Source organism: Engystomops pustulosus, chromosome 1 (assembly GCF_040894005.1).
Source record: "Engystomops pustulosus chromosome 1, aEngPut4.maternal, whole genome shotgun sequence".
Lineage (NCBI taxonomy): Eukaryota > Metazoa > Chordata > Amphibia > Anura > Leptodactylidae > Engystomops > Engystomops pustulosus.
In genome coordinates this window covers 68,780,900-68,796,626 of record NC_092411.1, presented here as the reverse complement: position 1 = coordinate 68,796,626, position 15,727 = coordinate 68,780,900, and the positions used below count along the sequence as shown (strand labels likewise).

The following is a 15,727-nucleotide window of genomic DNA, read 5'->3' as shown; positions in this document are numbered from 1 at the left end:
GCCTAGTTTTTCAGCACAAAATTTGTTCTTAAAAACCCTAACTCGGCTTATTCTCAAGTCAAGAAAAAAAAAAAAAGTCAAAACTCATCTTTCCGACGTCGCCCGTAGGTCCTATGCTTGTTTCGTTGCTCGGGTGCCGCCGCGGGACCTTCTGATCCCTTTGGGTCCCCTCGCAGCTGCAGATGTTGGCAAGCAGCTGACGTAATTCTGTGTGCTGGCCAAGCGTGAAGACCCGAAGAGGAGCGGAAGAATCCCAAGAGGACCAAAGGACCCGGAGCATCGGAGACAGACTGGGCAGGCTATATACTACAGGGGCTGGGCAGGCTATACACTACAGGGGTCTTGCTGGCTATATACTGGGAGGCTGTGACCAATGCATTTCCCACCCTTGGCTTATACTCGAGTCAATAAATTTTCCCAGTTTTTTGTGTTGAAATTAGGGGTCTCGGCTTATACTTGGGTCGGCTTATACTCGAGTATATACAGTATTTGCTGAAACAGAACAACTCATTTAAGGCGCAGGACAGCACAAATATAAATCCAGCAAGGTCAGTTAAAGCCTCAGATATGATAATTGTTTCTCCAGTGTCTAATAAGGATTCGACTAGTTAAATGCAACTCATGTACATAACAAAAATAAAGAATGCAAAATGTATGAATCGTACTCGCTTTTACTCAAATTTTTAATATAAAGCAAAAAAGGTACTTTTTTTTTTTTTTTTTTTTTAAAGCAAACCAAGTTCCTCTGAAATTAGTCCATGTCCCAAAACCTTAACAGCATGTAGAATAACTTTAATCCTAGGTATTTGGAAGGTTCATCTTTTTATTGGAATGATGTTACATCTAAAAATAAGAAAAAAAAGAGATTACACATCATACAGATTCAGGTAGAAGGAAGTAGGTTATACATTTTGAAAACTTAATTTTTAAGAAAAACTTTGCATAAGCCAATAGTATAATGTATTATTGCATTATTGAAATCTAGACAAAATAATTCTACAACAAGTTATTGCAACTTTGCAGTGGCATTGATTATTGGCAAACAGAAAGCATGGTCCTCCAGAGAAGTTCAATGACAAAAAATTTTGGAATCTAAGTCTTTCGAAACAAGACGGGAGTAGCTCTGCATCTACAGTGTCAAGGTGATCAGTATTCCACTCCAGATCAGCCGAATGTGGCTGTGGCGGTTTCCACAACTCTCATAGAAGGTGAATAGGAGATACAGAAACACCACAGCACAATGAGCTAAGCTGTTCTTGTAACTCCACTTCACCTCTAGGGAGTAGCAGAAAAATTGTAGACTTGACACATTTACCGGTTTCAGCACCTCTAACCAGCTCAGTGTGGAAGACACAGGGTAATGCTCATCGCAATTCAAATGTATTCAGGATACACACATGTAATACTGATTACTGATCAAATTGAGAAAATGCCCATTCAACCTACCCTAAAAGCCCTTTTCCATTCCATCGTTGAGGTGTAAGTCCCAAATGAACTGACTTTCCATCTCGCACAACAGTCACGCTTAATGGTTTCTGAAATCACAATAAAACTGACAGTTAAACACTGCCATCAACTTCTACAGGAGAGGGATCTGTTAACCACATTCTAGTATATAAGCTTACCCTGTGGTAGTAGAAGACCTTTTACATGTGCACTTACCCCCTCACTGTGCTGGACAACGGTGGCAATATTTTGTAGAGTCTGAAAGTTATTTGTATTCACTGAACCAAATGCAATTATTTCATCTCCAACCTGCAATCCCTGAGGAAAGAGAGAAAATATTTAAGATGTGCATGGAAGTAAAGTGTAATAATGCCACATACAGAGCCTCACGAGATACCGCCCTCCAAATCAGCATAAAAATGTCAGAAATTACCATATAATAACCTATATTCACATATTAGAAACTTTTAAAATAAGCACTCCAAAATGCTCTTTAGTCTCTGGCCTGTTAGAAAGGTGTTTCATGTTGATGTCGAGATTGTCATCTTTTTACTTTTGCCCGCAGGTATATACAATCTCCCTTCTGGTGCTCACAAGACAAAGTATAGTATATACTGGGGAAGACCATTTCTCTATTCATTTTTATGAGAGCCTCAATGTGGTTCACAATGTTTTTTATTACATTTTTCATGAACCACGGCTAGTCTGGGAAAACTACCATGTGGAAACAAAAAAAAAAAAAAAAAAAAAAGACCCGCCGAATGCATTATAATTCTATATTAACAGCTATTATCTTTTTAAGACAGAAGGGAAAGGGAAAAAACATCAGGGAGAGAAGGGAAATAGGAAGGCCAGGAGGGGGGGGGGTCCTATCGAGTGCATTGTAACATCATTAAGGTCAGACTCTTGATTGGTATGCTATCCACCATCTGAGAGCCTCAATGTGAATATGGAATGAATAGTGATAGGGACTTCCTGTCCAAGATATTGGCCCACATTCTTATTAGCGTTTGTGCCAGTATTGTGTCCGACTTTGCACCAAAAAGAACGTGCAAACTGCTTGTAAATCTATTTAAAAAGTGTCTGCACCAGTTTTATGTTGTGTCCAACAAGACAGGAAAAATGTGCACCCAAAGGGGCATGTTAGTGCTTTGTCAGAGTTTGTGCCACATTTATTTCTGACACAATTCTGCAGCATGAAGAAAGTGCACCCCAAAAAGATGGTGCACACTTCCAGAGCAGTGGAGGGAGCGCCAGATTAATAAAGACTGTGCGCCAGTTTTGATGAATCTGGAGCACTCTGCACGCTCCGCAGGCAAACTACACATAGTACAGATTGCACTAGTTTTGATAAATATGGCCCATTGTGTCAGTTGGAGTCTCATACTGGTTATAGACACACCAGAAGGGAGCGAATAACTCACAAATATAGCAACCAGTAAGAAGATTAGATTTGCTACAATTTGTATTGTGCACCTTAAAGTCCAAAGAATAAAAGTTTATTTGCATGCACTGCAGCACCGTTGTTAAATTGTGCTCCTTTAATCCTAAAAAGGAACAGATGCATCTGTAAAACAGACTTCCTCTTTTTGGAAAAGAACATACAAGTACACATAACCTGGAAAATGTGGGAACAGTTGGCGTGCAGATATTAGATAACACATGTTACAGTACCATCCTGCTTGTGCACACGATACTTGATTTAGGAACCACACTAATTCGACTCTGATACTATAAGCCGTATGTAATGCCCTAAGGTTATGGGACGCTAAAAGAGTGTACAGTATGTTATATATTTTTCTAGTTTATGTCCAGAAAACACCTACAATCCGTTTTTTAAAAAAATTATAGTTGTGGAAGGAATAGGGTGCAGTTAAATAAGGCCCCAAAACTGCTGCTGTAAAATGCATGAGTCAATAAATAAATGTCCAATGCTTCAAGCCAACAGAGACATTAGGAGGCTTGACTCAGCATTCTTACCTTGAAACAGATCTCATTGAAATTTCAATGACATGCAGATGTCTTTGAGATGTCTTTCTCAATTAAAGCAATAATGTTTACTCTTATTATTAAAAACAGTATCCTTCTTTAAATCACATTCCTATGCGTGGACCATATAAAGGGATAGATCAATTCTCACCTGCTATAGCTACAAATTAGGATTATACCCAGTATTGCTGCAGTAGATCAGGAATTCCCATTTCAATAGAGGGATAATAGGAACCAAAGAAATATGCAAAACTTCATTTATACAGAACATAAATTACTCATTATAAGAAAAAAGTGTCTCATTCTCTTTTTGTATTATTTTTTGATTAACAATTTTTTTTATTGAAGGTTTTACAGGATTTAATACAGAAGATACATCAAAACCAACTCTCAAGTAATAACAAGGTTCGTGTAACTATCCTTCAATTTATGCAATAAATGCTGACACAAGAGTAAAAGCTACAGACAGATAAGGTCTGTATTCATGGGAGGGAGGCACAGCAGAGCTGACAGTGTATGTTATGGCTGTGATAGCAGATCTGAGTATGTCAGTGTTATATGCATCTCATGGATGTTATGTCTCTCTCTTTCTGTGTGTCAGATAGTAGTAAATGTTCAGAAGCTAAATGAAAGTGTATATAAACCTGTACTCTGATAATCTAACCACACTGTCAGCACACAGAACTAGAAGGGGTTAAAAAATTATATTTATTGTGTAAACATCACTAGGGGATTCAAATTTGAGAATTTTCTTTCATGGGAAAACCCCTTTAATTTTCTTTTACTTACTGTACATATTGTAGGTTCTTTTTCCCCCTTATTCAAACAGAAAGCCAATTGGTTATAAAAAAAAAGCACTTGGGACGTCTTTGCCACAGTATCAAGCGAAAAAATCCTTAGACATTCACTTACACACATGCTAGCTGGAGATCCCGGGGTGACTGCATCAACTTTGGCAAAGGCATCAGGTAAAGTTTGGTTGCATTGTAGTGCTTCAACCTTGGCCTCTGCTTCATCCCGCTGGCGCTTATCTTTGTCTCGGGCATGTAGGTTGTGTAAGGCCTCCTCAATTTCCTTCATGATGGATTTGTGATCATTTTGCAAACCTAAAAATATAAAATATCAAATCACATTAATTGTATGTACTGCTCAATGTACCCTGCTGACAATAGTAAACAGCACATCACTTAATCACTGAGTTCTGTGCAAAGATATTAAACTGATCAATAGAAGCTGCCTGAATGGCTTAGACTGTCCATAGTAGCAGTAATTATCACAAGTAAAGCAAAAAAAAGTGCACTTCCCCAGTGACCTTACAGGATATCACGCCCGGCACATACTTTTTCAGTTCTGTCTATCCTCTATACCGATTTCCCTGCTTTCCTATCAATCCTATGATGCAGCGGCACAGCATCACTTGACCATTAAGAGGCAAAACCACTTCTATTAGCTAGGAGTGTATTGATAATATCCTCTATATTTTATGTACCATAAGTATATAGTCAGGAAGGCTGAGAGCTGCAAGCTCCATATTTATATCTGTGAGATAGGAATTATTATAACGGTATCACAGACATCTTTACAGTCTCAAGTAGTGGTAGTGTGACTCTAGAAGCAGATTTATGCTGCTAAAAGTAACTATCCCAAAGTGAAATATAGAGAGGACTTGTGAGTTGTTTAATGACCCAAACAGTCCTGAAAGTCTCCTCCATGTATATATCTACATAAATCAGAATTTACAAGGCTATTTTCAAATCCTCATAACCAGCTATGGAACTATGCATAGAAAAATGCATAGTGTTTTGTAATACTTTGTCCAATGAAATAACATTCCATAAAAGAATACCAATGGACCCCATTATAGTCACTTGAGGTCCATCAGGATATGATTTTATTCTATAATAAAATGGGTACTTAGCAAGCAAAGTAGAAGGGCTCACAGATGATGTTATGCCGTGCAGTTCGCACTTGGTAAATATCGATGTCTGCTCTTGGGTATCCTTCTCGGTCAACCAGGGTTTCTTCCATTCCAATATTCTTCTGCTGTAAAACAAATTATATAGTTTCATATTAGTTAGATTTTAGTTTAGCAACATGTTTTGCACAAATGCATTAGTTAGACCCTGAGGGTGTGAGAGTGTGTTCCTACAGACACTGACAGGACTGATATGGTGCCCAGTGATCACTTTATTTACACATTTCTCGCCCTTGCACAGTTTTCAGTCCAAAAAAGTCTTTATTTCATGTTAGGAACACTGCTATGTACAACTGTCAAAGCAGGCTGTCCTAAAATATCCCTAAACTGTGTCACAAAAAAAATAAAGGGGATGTCTAGTATTTGAGTATTTTATCTCCCAGAAAGAAACAGAGCCCCTTCTGTCTGTAAGAATGAGCTGCAATATCAGGCAGGGCCAATGGACACGAGCATCTGAAAACGCAGACTGTACAACTTCTTCAACGCAATAATAAAGATCATTCCTTGTTTTCTAGAAATATATTTGAAAATTATGAAAACTTCCAATCAGCTAATGCCTAATCCAGGCCCCAGAACAGAGTACAAGTGTCTGCATGTTACATACTAGATTCATCCCTGTGTGTATATATGTATGCGTATATATGACTTACCAGATATATATACATACATCTACAAGCAGTATAATGATTAGTGTGTGTATAGGTACAGCCCTCATATAGTACAAGTGCACTGACTGACAAGTTGTGATGACACAGCACGCTATCTGGAAATGGCCGCTTCCCTCCTACTTACATCCTCCAGGACATCATAATAAGCCTTTATCTGCGCCTCGATCTCGTCCTTCCTGGCGATCAGCTGCTGAACATCCCGCATGGAAACGGCTGATGTGCTCCCAGGTTCAGACATAGCTTCACTACCGCAGACTACAACTACGGCTGCGAAGGACTACAAATCCGAATACCTCAGAGGGACAAAAAGCATGCAGCGCGTAACAGAAAAACAAGTTAGCGAGATTCAGTCATGCGCAGTTAGTACAGTACCAATACAAAGAAACTAGGAATAAAGCTTGTGAATGTTCCAGTAGTTGTGTAACAACATGAATCGCACTGTACGTACTGCATGAGAATTACAGCTGGCAGGACAAAACCACACAAACTCATCACAGTCAGTGTGATGGGTGTAAAAAATAAATCCCCTAGTTATAGTTGTTAAACTTGTCAGTCGTCTGATTACTACTATAGGAGTACTACTATAGTGGTCCATGGCTATAGAAACAGGACTTTCTACCCTAGAAAGCAAACCCCAACACTTATTACCCTGCCCCTTATCCTACCCCTAGTAATGTATAATATCCACCACCCCCACATAGTGTAATACCCCCTTCTTGTTGCCAGTCCCATGGGCTTCCTTATGTAACTCAGTTACATCTAATGCCCCTCCTTCCTTATTTAATACCCCTATTCCTATATTTATATCAGTTTTAGGGAAACTTTTGTATTTTTTATTTATTGACTTTTTTTTTTTTTTTTAATTTTTACTATTTTTCAGACCCACTAGGGTACTTTAACCCTAGGTTGTCTGATTGATCCTACCATATACTGCCATACTACAATTGTAACAAGTGCTCAGAAATCATACAGGCTTGTGTCTTGGAGACCCGAGTCTGTCATGGAGACAGATTGTTACTCCCCAATGATGTCCGTAGCTGTTGTAATGCGTTCCAAAACACAATGAAAACGCAACGTTTGAACGCAGCCTAACTATGCATCACACGTTGTTAAGTAGATAAATGCAAGACACCAGACGATGTTTTTTTAGCATGCGTTTTAATGGAAACTCATATGAGATCGGGCTCTGCCTGTAAACGCAATGCAAACGCCAAGTATGGTTTTGAGGTGGTTTTAGGTGCAGTTTTATTAATTTAATAGGTGAAAGACATTAGCTGAACAGGTGAATTTTATTTAGAAGGGGAAACTTGTTCAATAAATGGGATTCTCCGGTTTCGGTTATGTTGTTCACCTGTTAACCCCTTAAGAAAACAGTCCTTTTTCGTTTTTGCAATTCCATTTTTCACTCCCAAATTTCAAAATTCCATAACTTTATAGCATTTCAGTCCATGAGCCCTCTTCATACACCCACTGTCACACCACGGCTTTGCGGAACGTCACCGCTCGACAAGGGCTTAAAATAAGAAACTACACCCAAAACCACCTAAAAACTGATTATGATGCAGTGTGACACAGTAACAAATGTGCTATTGTTGACTATGGCTTATGATGGACACACCTACAGAAAAATTTGACCTGTCTGTATCATGGGGCAACTATATTACTATCAGGCGGAGAGCATATATTACATCAGTATCAAAAAAAGGATATATTATATCACCATCAGGCTGAGCGCATATATTACATCACTATCAGGCAGAGTATTACATCAGACAGAGCGCATATTAAAAAAAAAGTTGATTTTAGAAGGTGGCCATGGATAACGAATATAAGAATATTACCACAGTCTCAGTGCCTGGATCTATAAGTGTCTTTGGTTTATCATGCTTGATTTTGATGGTAAATATCATTTAATATTATATTACAATTGACTGGTAACATGATCATACTATTGCTTTTTGCCATGAAGAAAGTTACTAACATTTGTAATCTTTTGCTACCAGAAAAATCCAAGATTTCATCACTCCCCCGCATGGAACCAGGAGCGTAACTGCAGCAGTAGCAGACATAGCAGCTGCTATGGGGCTCGCAGTGGCAGGGGGCCCCGGCATCCAACTTGCCACACTTACAAAAAGGATGAACATCATTACATGCATATTGGCAGGGTTAGACTGACCCACCGGAGTGCCGGTGAAAGCACTGGTGGGCACCACAGCCTGCTGGCTACGCCCCCTCGTTGCACCAACTCCACCCCTTTTTCTGTCGGGACTTCTGCTGTGCCTGTTGGAGTTGAGAGCAATGATGATGCAGAGAGGTGTGAGCTCTCCCCATCATCATTGTGTCTCTCTGCTGCTATGTGCAGCAGGTCGGCAAGTGCCATATGATGATGTCATTTTCTGCCGGCCTGTTGTACACAGCAGCAGAGAAGAAGAGCAGATGCTTGGGAATGTGGAATTTTGAGTGTGTGGTGTTTGTTTTTTTTAAACTATGTGAGTAGAAGGGGGGTGATGAGGAGGGTCCCCAAAAATATGGGTAGAGGGGGCCACATTAAAAAGAGGTAGATGAAAGTGGCCACAAAAAAGGGAAAAAAGAGAAAATTGGGGGGGGGGCAATAAGATGGGGTGGGGGTCCAGAAGATCAGGGGGGCCCAGAGTAAATTTTTTTTTTAATCAACAGAGGGGAATTGATAGAATATAAATTCATTAATATAAAACATTAGTATATTCTGAGTACTGTTTTGACTGTCAAAAGGAAAGTGGAAGGGGGCTACCAAAATGGGAAATACAAATGAGGTTCTTATAATTTGGGCTGTAAATAAAGGGGGACAGAAAGGGGGACTTAGAAGTGTGGGAAAGTCTACAGAAAAGGGGGAATTTTAAGTTGGGAGGGGGAAAAAAAGAGTGCATTATTGGAGGGAAGGAGGGCAATATTAGTGGGGGCTAAAGGAAGGGAACATTAAATTTAAGGGTTTACAGGTAGAGAACATTGTACTGTATGGGCCACATTTTATCTCTCTTTTCCACCCATCCTTAGAACTGGTAGGTATAAGGGATTTATGTTGATGAACTTTCTTCAGAACAGGCCATCCATTTCTAATAGGTAGAGATAAAGAATAGGGAGTAGGGTGCAGTTTGCAGAAGATGTAACTGTAGAAGAGGCTCCTACTCCCTTTTCAGACATCTTTTCTTGCGGAGGAGGAGTCAGATCAATAACCGGTAGGGGCAGCGCTACTGAGAATGTCAGGAGATTAGGTTAGGTACAAGGTGCAGGATATTTTACCTTTAGGGGCAGTCCTGTAGCTAAGGGTCTAGTCAGGGCATGAAGAGATACAGGGACATATTAGGGACAGGTTATATGCTGTATATGCAAATATGTAGGAGATCCATCGGCATCAGGCAGGAGAGACGTTTAAAAATCCAAATTTATTTAAGAAAGCATTAAAACAAGTAATGAAACGCATCACTTTTTGGATTTTTTCCATGGAGTTGCTTGTTTTAATGCTTTCTTAAATAAATTCGGATTTTTAAATGTCTCTCCTGCCTGTTGCCAATGGATCTCCTACATATTTAAATAAAACCTTACGTCTCTGGGACCCGTATGACCCGTGGGTGAGCAAACACTATCGTTTTTTTCTATTTCGCATATGCTGTGTATGCTTTTCTTCACATGATAATATCTCTGCAATAGCTTTACATATCTTAACTATTTTAACTGTATTTTTATGACATGTTAATTTTTTTTTTTATCACAGAAGGCCCTGTAGGTTTTGATTACTTGTTCCATTAATAGTAAAGGCCTTAATTTATAAACTTCATTTTGTTGTTACTTGTATTATGTTTGTCTAATATTTAAATTTGTTTGGTGACCTGAAAAATATCCGAAGATTTCCGTAAGGGGGCAAATACTTTTTTATATCATGTCATGGTAGATTTCACACTACAGTGTATAGGTAATAGGTATTTATAATATTTTCTATAGTGTGTATGCCATGGTGGATTGGACACTATAGTTCAGTGATGGCGAACCTTTTAGAGCCTGAGTGCCCAAACTTCAACCAAAAGCCACTTATTTATTGCAAAGTGCCAACGCAGCAATTTAAGCAGTAATTTATTTTACTTGATCTTTGACAACTTTCAATCGTTCAGCCTCCTAAAGACACCAATGCAGTTGAAAGGAGGAGGTCAAATTCGCCTATCATTGTAAGAAGATTCTGTAGGATCCTGTCTGGTGAACTTTATGCTGGGGTGATGGCCTGGGTGCCCACAGAGAGGGCTCCGAGTGCCGCCTCTGGCACCAGTGCCATAGGTTCGCCACCGCTGCTATAGTTGCTAAAGTAGATACAACTGTTCTTTTATCCAGAAGAACATACATTCCTACTCCAGTGTCTTCATACCTGAGAGGTCAACAAGTTGTTGGTCATATGGAATGTATCTCTTCATGCTGCCATATGCCTAATCTATATGGCTGGTAGACTACTATGCATATTTTTGCTTCTCTGTGGTTTTTCAACGGATCACTGTAGTGTTATCTATCTACAAAGGAATTGATTCAAGAAATCAATGCCAATAAAGAGGAGCATACATTGGCTTTGGAGACACTCAACTACCGCCATGATGTATTGAAGCTTGGTTTCTGCTTTTTAAAGATGCCCTCGTAAAACAGCCATTTATTTTGCAATTCTATGCACTCATGGGTATTTATTTCTAAGGCCCAGTTGAATGGAAATTACATGTTGCATGGATAATATTCTTCTCATGTGCCTTAAATCAAGGCAAGCCTGTGTTGGTAGCTGTGGCAGCATTATTTACTTTATTATTCGTTTCTTAAGAATGGCTGGACCATTATACATTAAGAAACCCCTTGTGGTCCCTAATTATCAAACATCTATATTGTCAGCTTAACTTAAAGGAAATCAACCAGTGAAAATAACATGGTAGAGGGAGCTGTGGGTGCTGCTATCTATAAGTTTGTTTTATAAGTGAACCCGACTAGCGACGGACAGCTAGGGGATCAAGATGAAGAGGAGCGGAGGGGAGTATTTGTAGCCTCTTTTTGTTATTTTCAGTGGTTGATTTCCTTTAAAGCCTCCTTACAGTTTATCTGGAGCTATGTCCTGTAGAAGAGGCCCATTAGGGGTTTACTTGTTTTTCAGAACTACAAACTTATTTACATAGGAATGCACCCAGATAAATGGAGTGATGCCAAATGCTACAATTCTTGTCTATGTTAAAGAACAGGGTCTCATCAGTTTTCTTGATCTCCTGGAGGTCTGCTCTTAACCAGCCTACAATCAGTCTGTTCTCCAGTAAAAGAACTGAAGACTCTTTCTAGTCCCAACAGAGCTGCACAAAGTGCCCCATTTTATTATTGTTATGCAGCATGTGGATGGAGCCAATACAGATCCCGTACATAGGCTGGTGCTCTTTAACACTACCAATTTCTCACACTAAAAACTAAAAATGCACAAAAATTCTGTGCACAATCTGAATGCAGCCTCAGTCAAATGCATTTTCATCAGTAGTGTTTGTGCTGGATATAGTAGGTAATCATTTTATTTATTTCAGAAGATCAATGTTATATTGTACATATGAAAACGGCTGTGTACTACCGGTGCAGTACCGTTTTCATACGGGTTATACACTTCCACATTCATTTCAATGGGCAACACGGCCATCCATTTACATTGCCGTACTGTCCACTGTGCCATACAGTGAGTGAGATGTAGACCCTTAGAAGCTTATAGGATCTTTTAATATATTTGCTGCATATTTTTGTGTACCGTATGCAGGGCCGGCTCCAGGTTTCAGTGGGCCCTTGGGCGACAGAGCCTCAGTGGGCCCCTTTGCAGTCAACTTGCGTAACGGCATGGATTCATTATATACAGCCCAGCCCCCTCCTCGCCCCCAATACATAATATGCAGCCCCCTCCTCGCCCCCAATACATTATATTCAGCCCCCTCCTCACCCCCAATACATTATATGTAGCCCCTTCTCACCCCCAATACATTATATGCAGCCCCCTCCTCGCCCCCAATACATTATATGCAGCCCCATCCTGACCACCAATATATTATATGCAGCCCCCTCCTGACCCCCAATACATTATATGCAGCCCCCAATACATTATATGCAGCCCCCTCCTGACCCCCAATACATTATATACAGCCCCCTCCTGACCCCCAATACATTATATGCAGCCCCCTCATCAGATTTCACATTATAATCAAGCCCCCTTCCCCACATGGATTACATACATCCCCCTCTTCATGTCCCATTCATTACTAACAGCCCCTATACTAGTAAATTTGGCCATTCAAAATAAAAGATTAATACTTACCTCAGCCTTCTGCTCAGGTCCGGAGCTTCCCCTTCTCCGTCTTCCTTCTCCTTCTGGCAGCCTCACAGCGCTTCAGCCCACGGTCACAGGTTCTGCTAGCGTCATGTTCATAACGTGACGCTAGCGCACAGGGGGCGGCCCTCGGCCCGATCGCATATGCCTGTGACCGCGGCCATGCAGAGACACAGCGTCCTGCAGCACACAGAGCGCCGCTTTACGGCGCCAACACCCGGAACGGCCAGGCTGCTTGGGATGGGGGTTTGGCCACGAGTGGGCCCTCCCAGCAGCTGGGGGCCCCGGAACTTGCCCGGGTTTGCCGGGTGCTGGCGCCGGCCCTGACTGTATGCTGCTGTATATATGTGCAGCATCCAGGGAGGCCAGATCCAGTGGGAGGTGCATTCTGTCAGCCAGCCAATAGTCAGTAATCCACCAGCCAGTCATAATTTGCCAGCTCATAGTATTTTACATGGAAACTGTACGGATACAGTGACATATGTGCACATACGGATGAAAAACATCTCATGTAAATGGATTCATACATTACAGAAATACAGGACTGGAGAATTCATATGTGCATGCATGAAAGGGGCCTAAGTATACAAATGTATGCTGTTTGCGAGCCGTAAACAAGGGGCTGTTATCCCTCGTTTGTGGCCTGTCCGTCATGACTATAGAAAAAGACTACCCTTGTAGATGGCTCATGCACTGCCTTATGCATAAGCCCATACAGGCGGTCTCCTACTCAAGAACACCTGACTTACAGACGACCCCTAGTTACAAACGGACCTCTGGATGTTGGTAATTTACTGTACTTTAGTCTTAGGCTACAATGATCAGCTGTAACAGTTATCACAGGTGTCTGTAATGAAGCTTTAGTGTAAATCCTGGTTATGAAAACCCAACATTTTTAAAAAGAGACCAAAAACATTTTGACTGGGGTTACAATTATAAAATATACAGTTCTGACTTACATACAAATTCAACATAAAGAGGTATTCTCGTCTGGGCATTCACATTCAGTTTCATTAATCTGCCATATATAAACATTTCTTCAATGTTATTAAAAAAAATGTTCCTGTGTGAAGATAATTTCTCATAAATGTAGTGATATGGTCCCTTAGAAAAAAGACTGTGTCTTTGGATACGGTCACCTCTGCTGGAGTGACTGCACAAAAAAAACAAAAGGTTTTTGTATACAGCCATTCTGTGGTAATGATCGCTGAATCCAGGAGGTCAGGCAGGACTCTATAGCGCATGTCTGGCCACCGCTGCCAAATTGTGAGGTGGTCGTATCCGAGGAAGCTATCTCGTTTCTAAGGGACAACATGAGTACATTTATGAGAGATTATCTTCATACAGGAAAATTTTTTTTAATAACATCCAATTGAAGAAATGTTTATATACAGCAAATGAATTTAATTAAATGTGAATGTCTAGATGGGAATACCCCTTTAGGAACAAACCTGCAGAACCTATCTTGTACGTAACCCAAGGACTGCCTGTATATTGAAACAGCCCTAGAACACTTTTGTGGGTATGAGTCCTTAGAGGAAATCTCCCATCAAAATCAAGTATGATACACAAGGGACACTCACTCATAGATCCAGACACTGTGACTGTTGTAATCCTCTTATATTTGTTATCCATGGCCTCTTTCTTTCTAAAAATTCGACATTTTAAATTATGCTAATGAGCCTGAAGGGCTCTGGAGGTGTTACAAGAGCCCCTCTGGCTTCAAAAGCTGTTTCACTTTTTCACACTACCCCTACTCCCTCAGCACTGCCTCTCTCCCTCTGACTGATTTAATCTCAAAGCAACAGTGAGAAACATGGTGGGAGGGGGAGGTGCTCCTTGCACACTGCAACAGCCTGTGTATCTGCAGTACAGAGGGGCTCTGGTAACACCATCCAGAGCTCTCATTAGCATAATTTTAAAAGTTAATTTTAGAAGGAAGGAAACCACTGATAACAAATATGAGACAATTACCATAGTTGCGATTCTTGGATCTATTAGTAAGTGATTTTGATGGTAAATTTCCTATAATTATAGCTAAAAGTCCACACCTGGCCAATCACAGCCATGTCTGGTTGCTAGGGGCGTAAAGCTGCCTATACCAAGCAACATGTGCAGGTTAGGTGCGACTGCCGAATGGAGGATGCCGGACCTAAAGTTTGGGTCCGCTTATCTCTGATAATTTATCCTGTGATAAAGTATGAATCCTTCCCTTTTAATAAGAGTGATATTAAAACTCTAAACTTACAACCAGCTTAAAAGTCACATTAACTTGTGACATTTGTCATTGCCTGTTCTCTATTGACTAGTGAAGAACATTTATTGACATTTCTTTCCCTGAACTTCTCTTATTTTTAAGGTGGTGAATCACAGGACAAATGTGTTTAGGCATCCTTGTTGTAGGTCACAAAATAAATTATTACCAAAATGTAAGAAAAATCCTTCCAGCCAGCATTAGGTATAAGTGACAGTAGTGGAATTTGGGACTTCCAGAATACTCAGAAGTGGCTGCTCACACAGGAAACTCATTTTTACAGAGAAAAATATGTGACATGTTTTATTATTGCATTTTCAGGGTCTGAAACTACAACCATATGATGTTAAGGACATCTGTGTACTACAGCAGGAAAGCTGCGTAGTACACTTTCAGGTTTGTAAGCCTATATGTATTGTCAATATTATAATTATAAGATATTTTCATTATTTCATAGTTGTCATCAGGTTTGGTTGTTAGAATTTAAAACTTTCTTCAATGATATAACATGTTTGTCTCCTAACAAATCAAACTCAGATTCAGCTCCACATCCCACTTCAGCAGCCAATAGGATTTTTACTGCAGATAACGCCCCCTATGAAAATCATTAGAAGGCAGATGTACATGGGGAGCGCTCACCTTCCCCTTTGGTTTTCTTCTCTCTGCAATATTTTGTTAATGGCACGTTTCCAATAGCTTGCAGGTGGTGAGGCTTTGTAACATAGGAAATTGGAATAAACAGCTCTGCTGTATTTCTGATGAACAAGGCAGAAGTTGAAAATATGTGTGCCAACCCCTCCTCCTAGGTGCACCTAAATAGTAAGTTACTCATCATTATTTTTTTTTTTAAATCATATAAGTTTTTATTTGATTTTATAAACATAAACAAACGAGTGGTCATACGTTACAACACTATGTCCAAGGTATGTTACAAGCAGGAAAAAATTTCCGTATTATACTGTTTTACACACAACCGTAAGCCATTTTCCAATAAAGACAGTATTTGAAAAAAAACAGATCTGACAGTGTTTGGATCAATGTTTTAC

General features: G+C 40.1%; 1 protein-coding gene across 2 annotated transcripts; it reads right to left on the bottom strand.

Annotated features, from left to right (window-relative positions):
* Positions 1-262: 262 nt before the first annotated feature.
* Positions 263-6,394, bottom strand: PSMD9 (proteasome 26S subunit, non-ATPase 9). Of its 2 annotated transcripts, none has more exons than XM_072143655.1 (6): positions 6,061-6,187; positions 5,376-5,478; positions 4,348-4,541; positions 1,663-1,764; positions 1,447-1,535; positions 263-843 (listed from the first exon to the last, which is right to left on the bottom strand). In XM_072143655.1, exons 1-6 carry the CDS (start codon positions 6,073-6,075, stop codon positions 816-818), a joined length of 531 nt encoding a protein of 176 aa, XP_071999756.1. In that variant the 5' UTR covers positions 6,076-6,187; the 3' UTR covers positions 263-815. The 2 variants fall into 2 exon arrangements, with proteins under 2 accessions (XP_071999756.1, XP_071999748.1); XM_072143647.1 differs by lacking the exon at positions 6,061-6,187 and adding an exon at positions 6,203-6,394 and having other exon boundaries at positions 266-843.
* Positions 6,395-15,727: the final 9,333 nt, after the last annotated feature.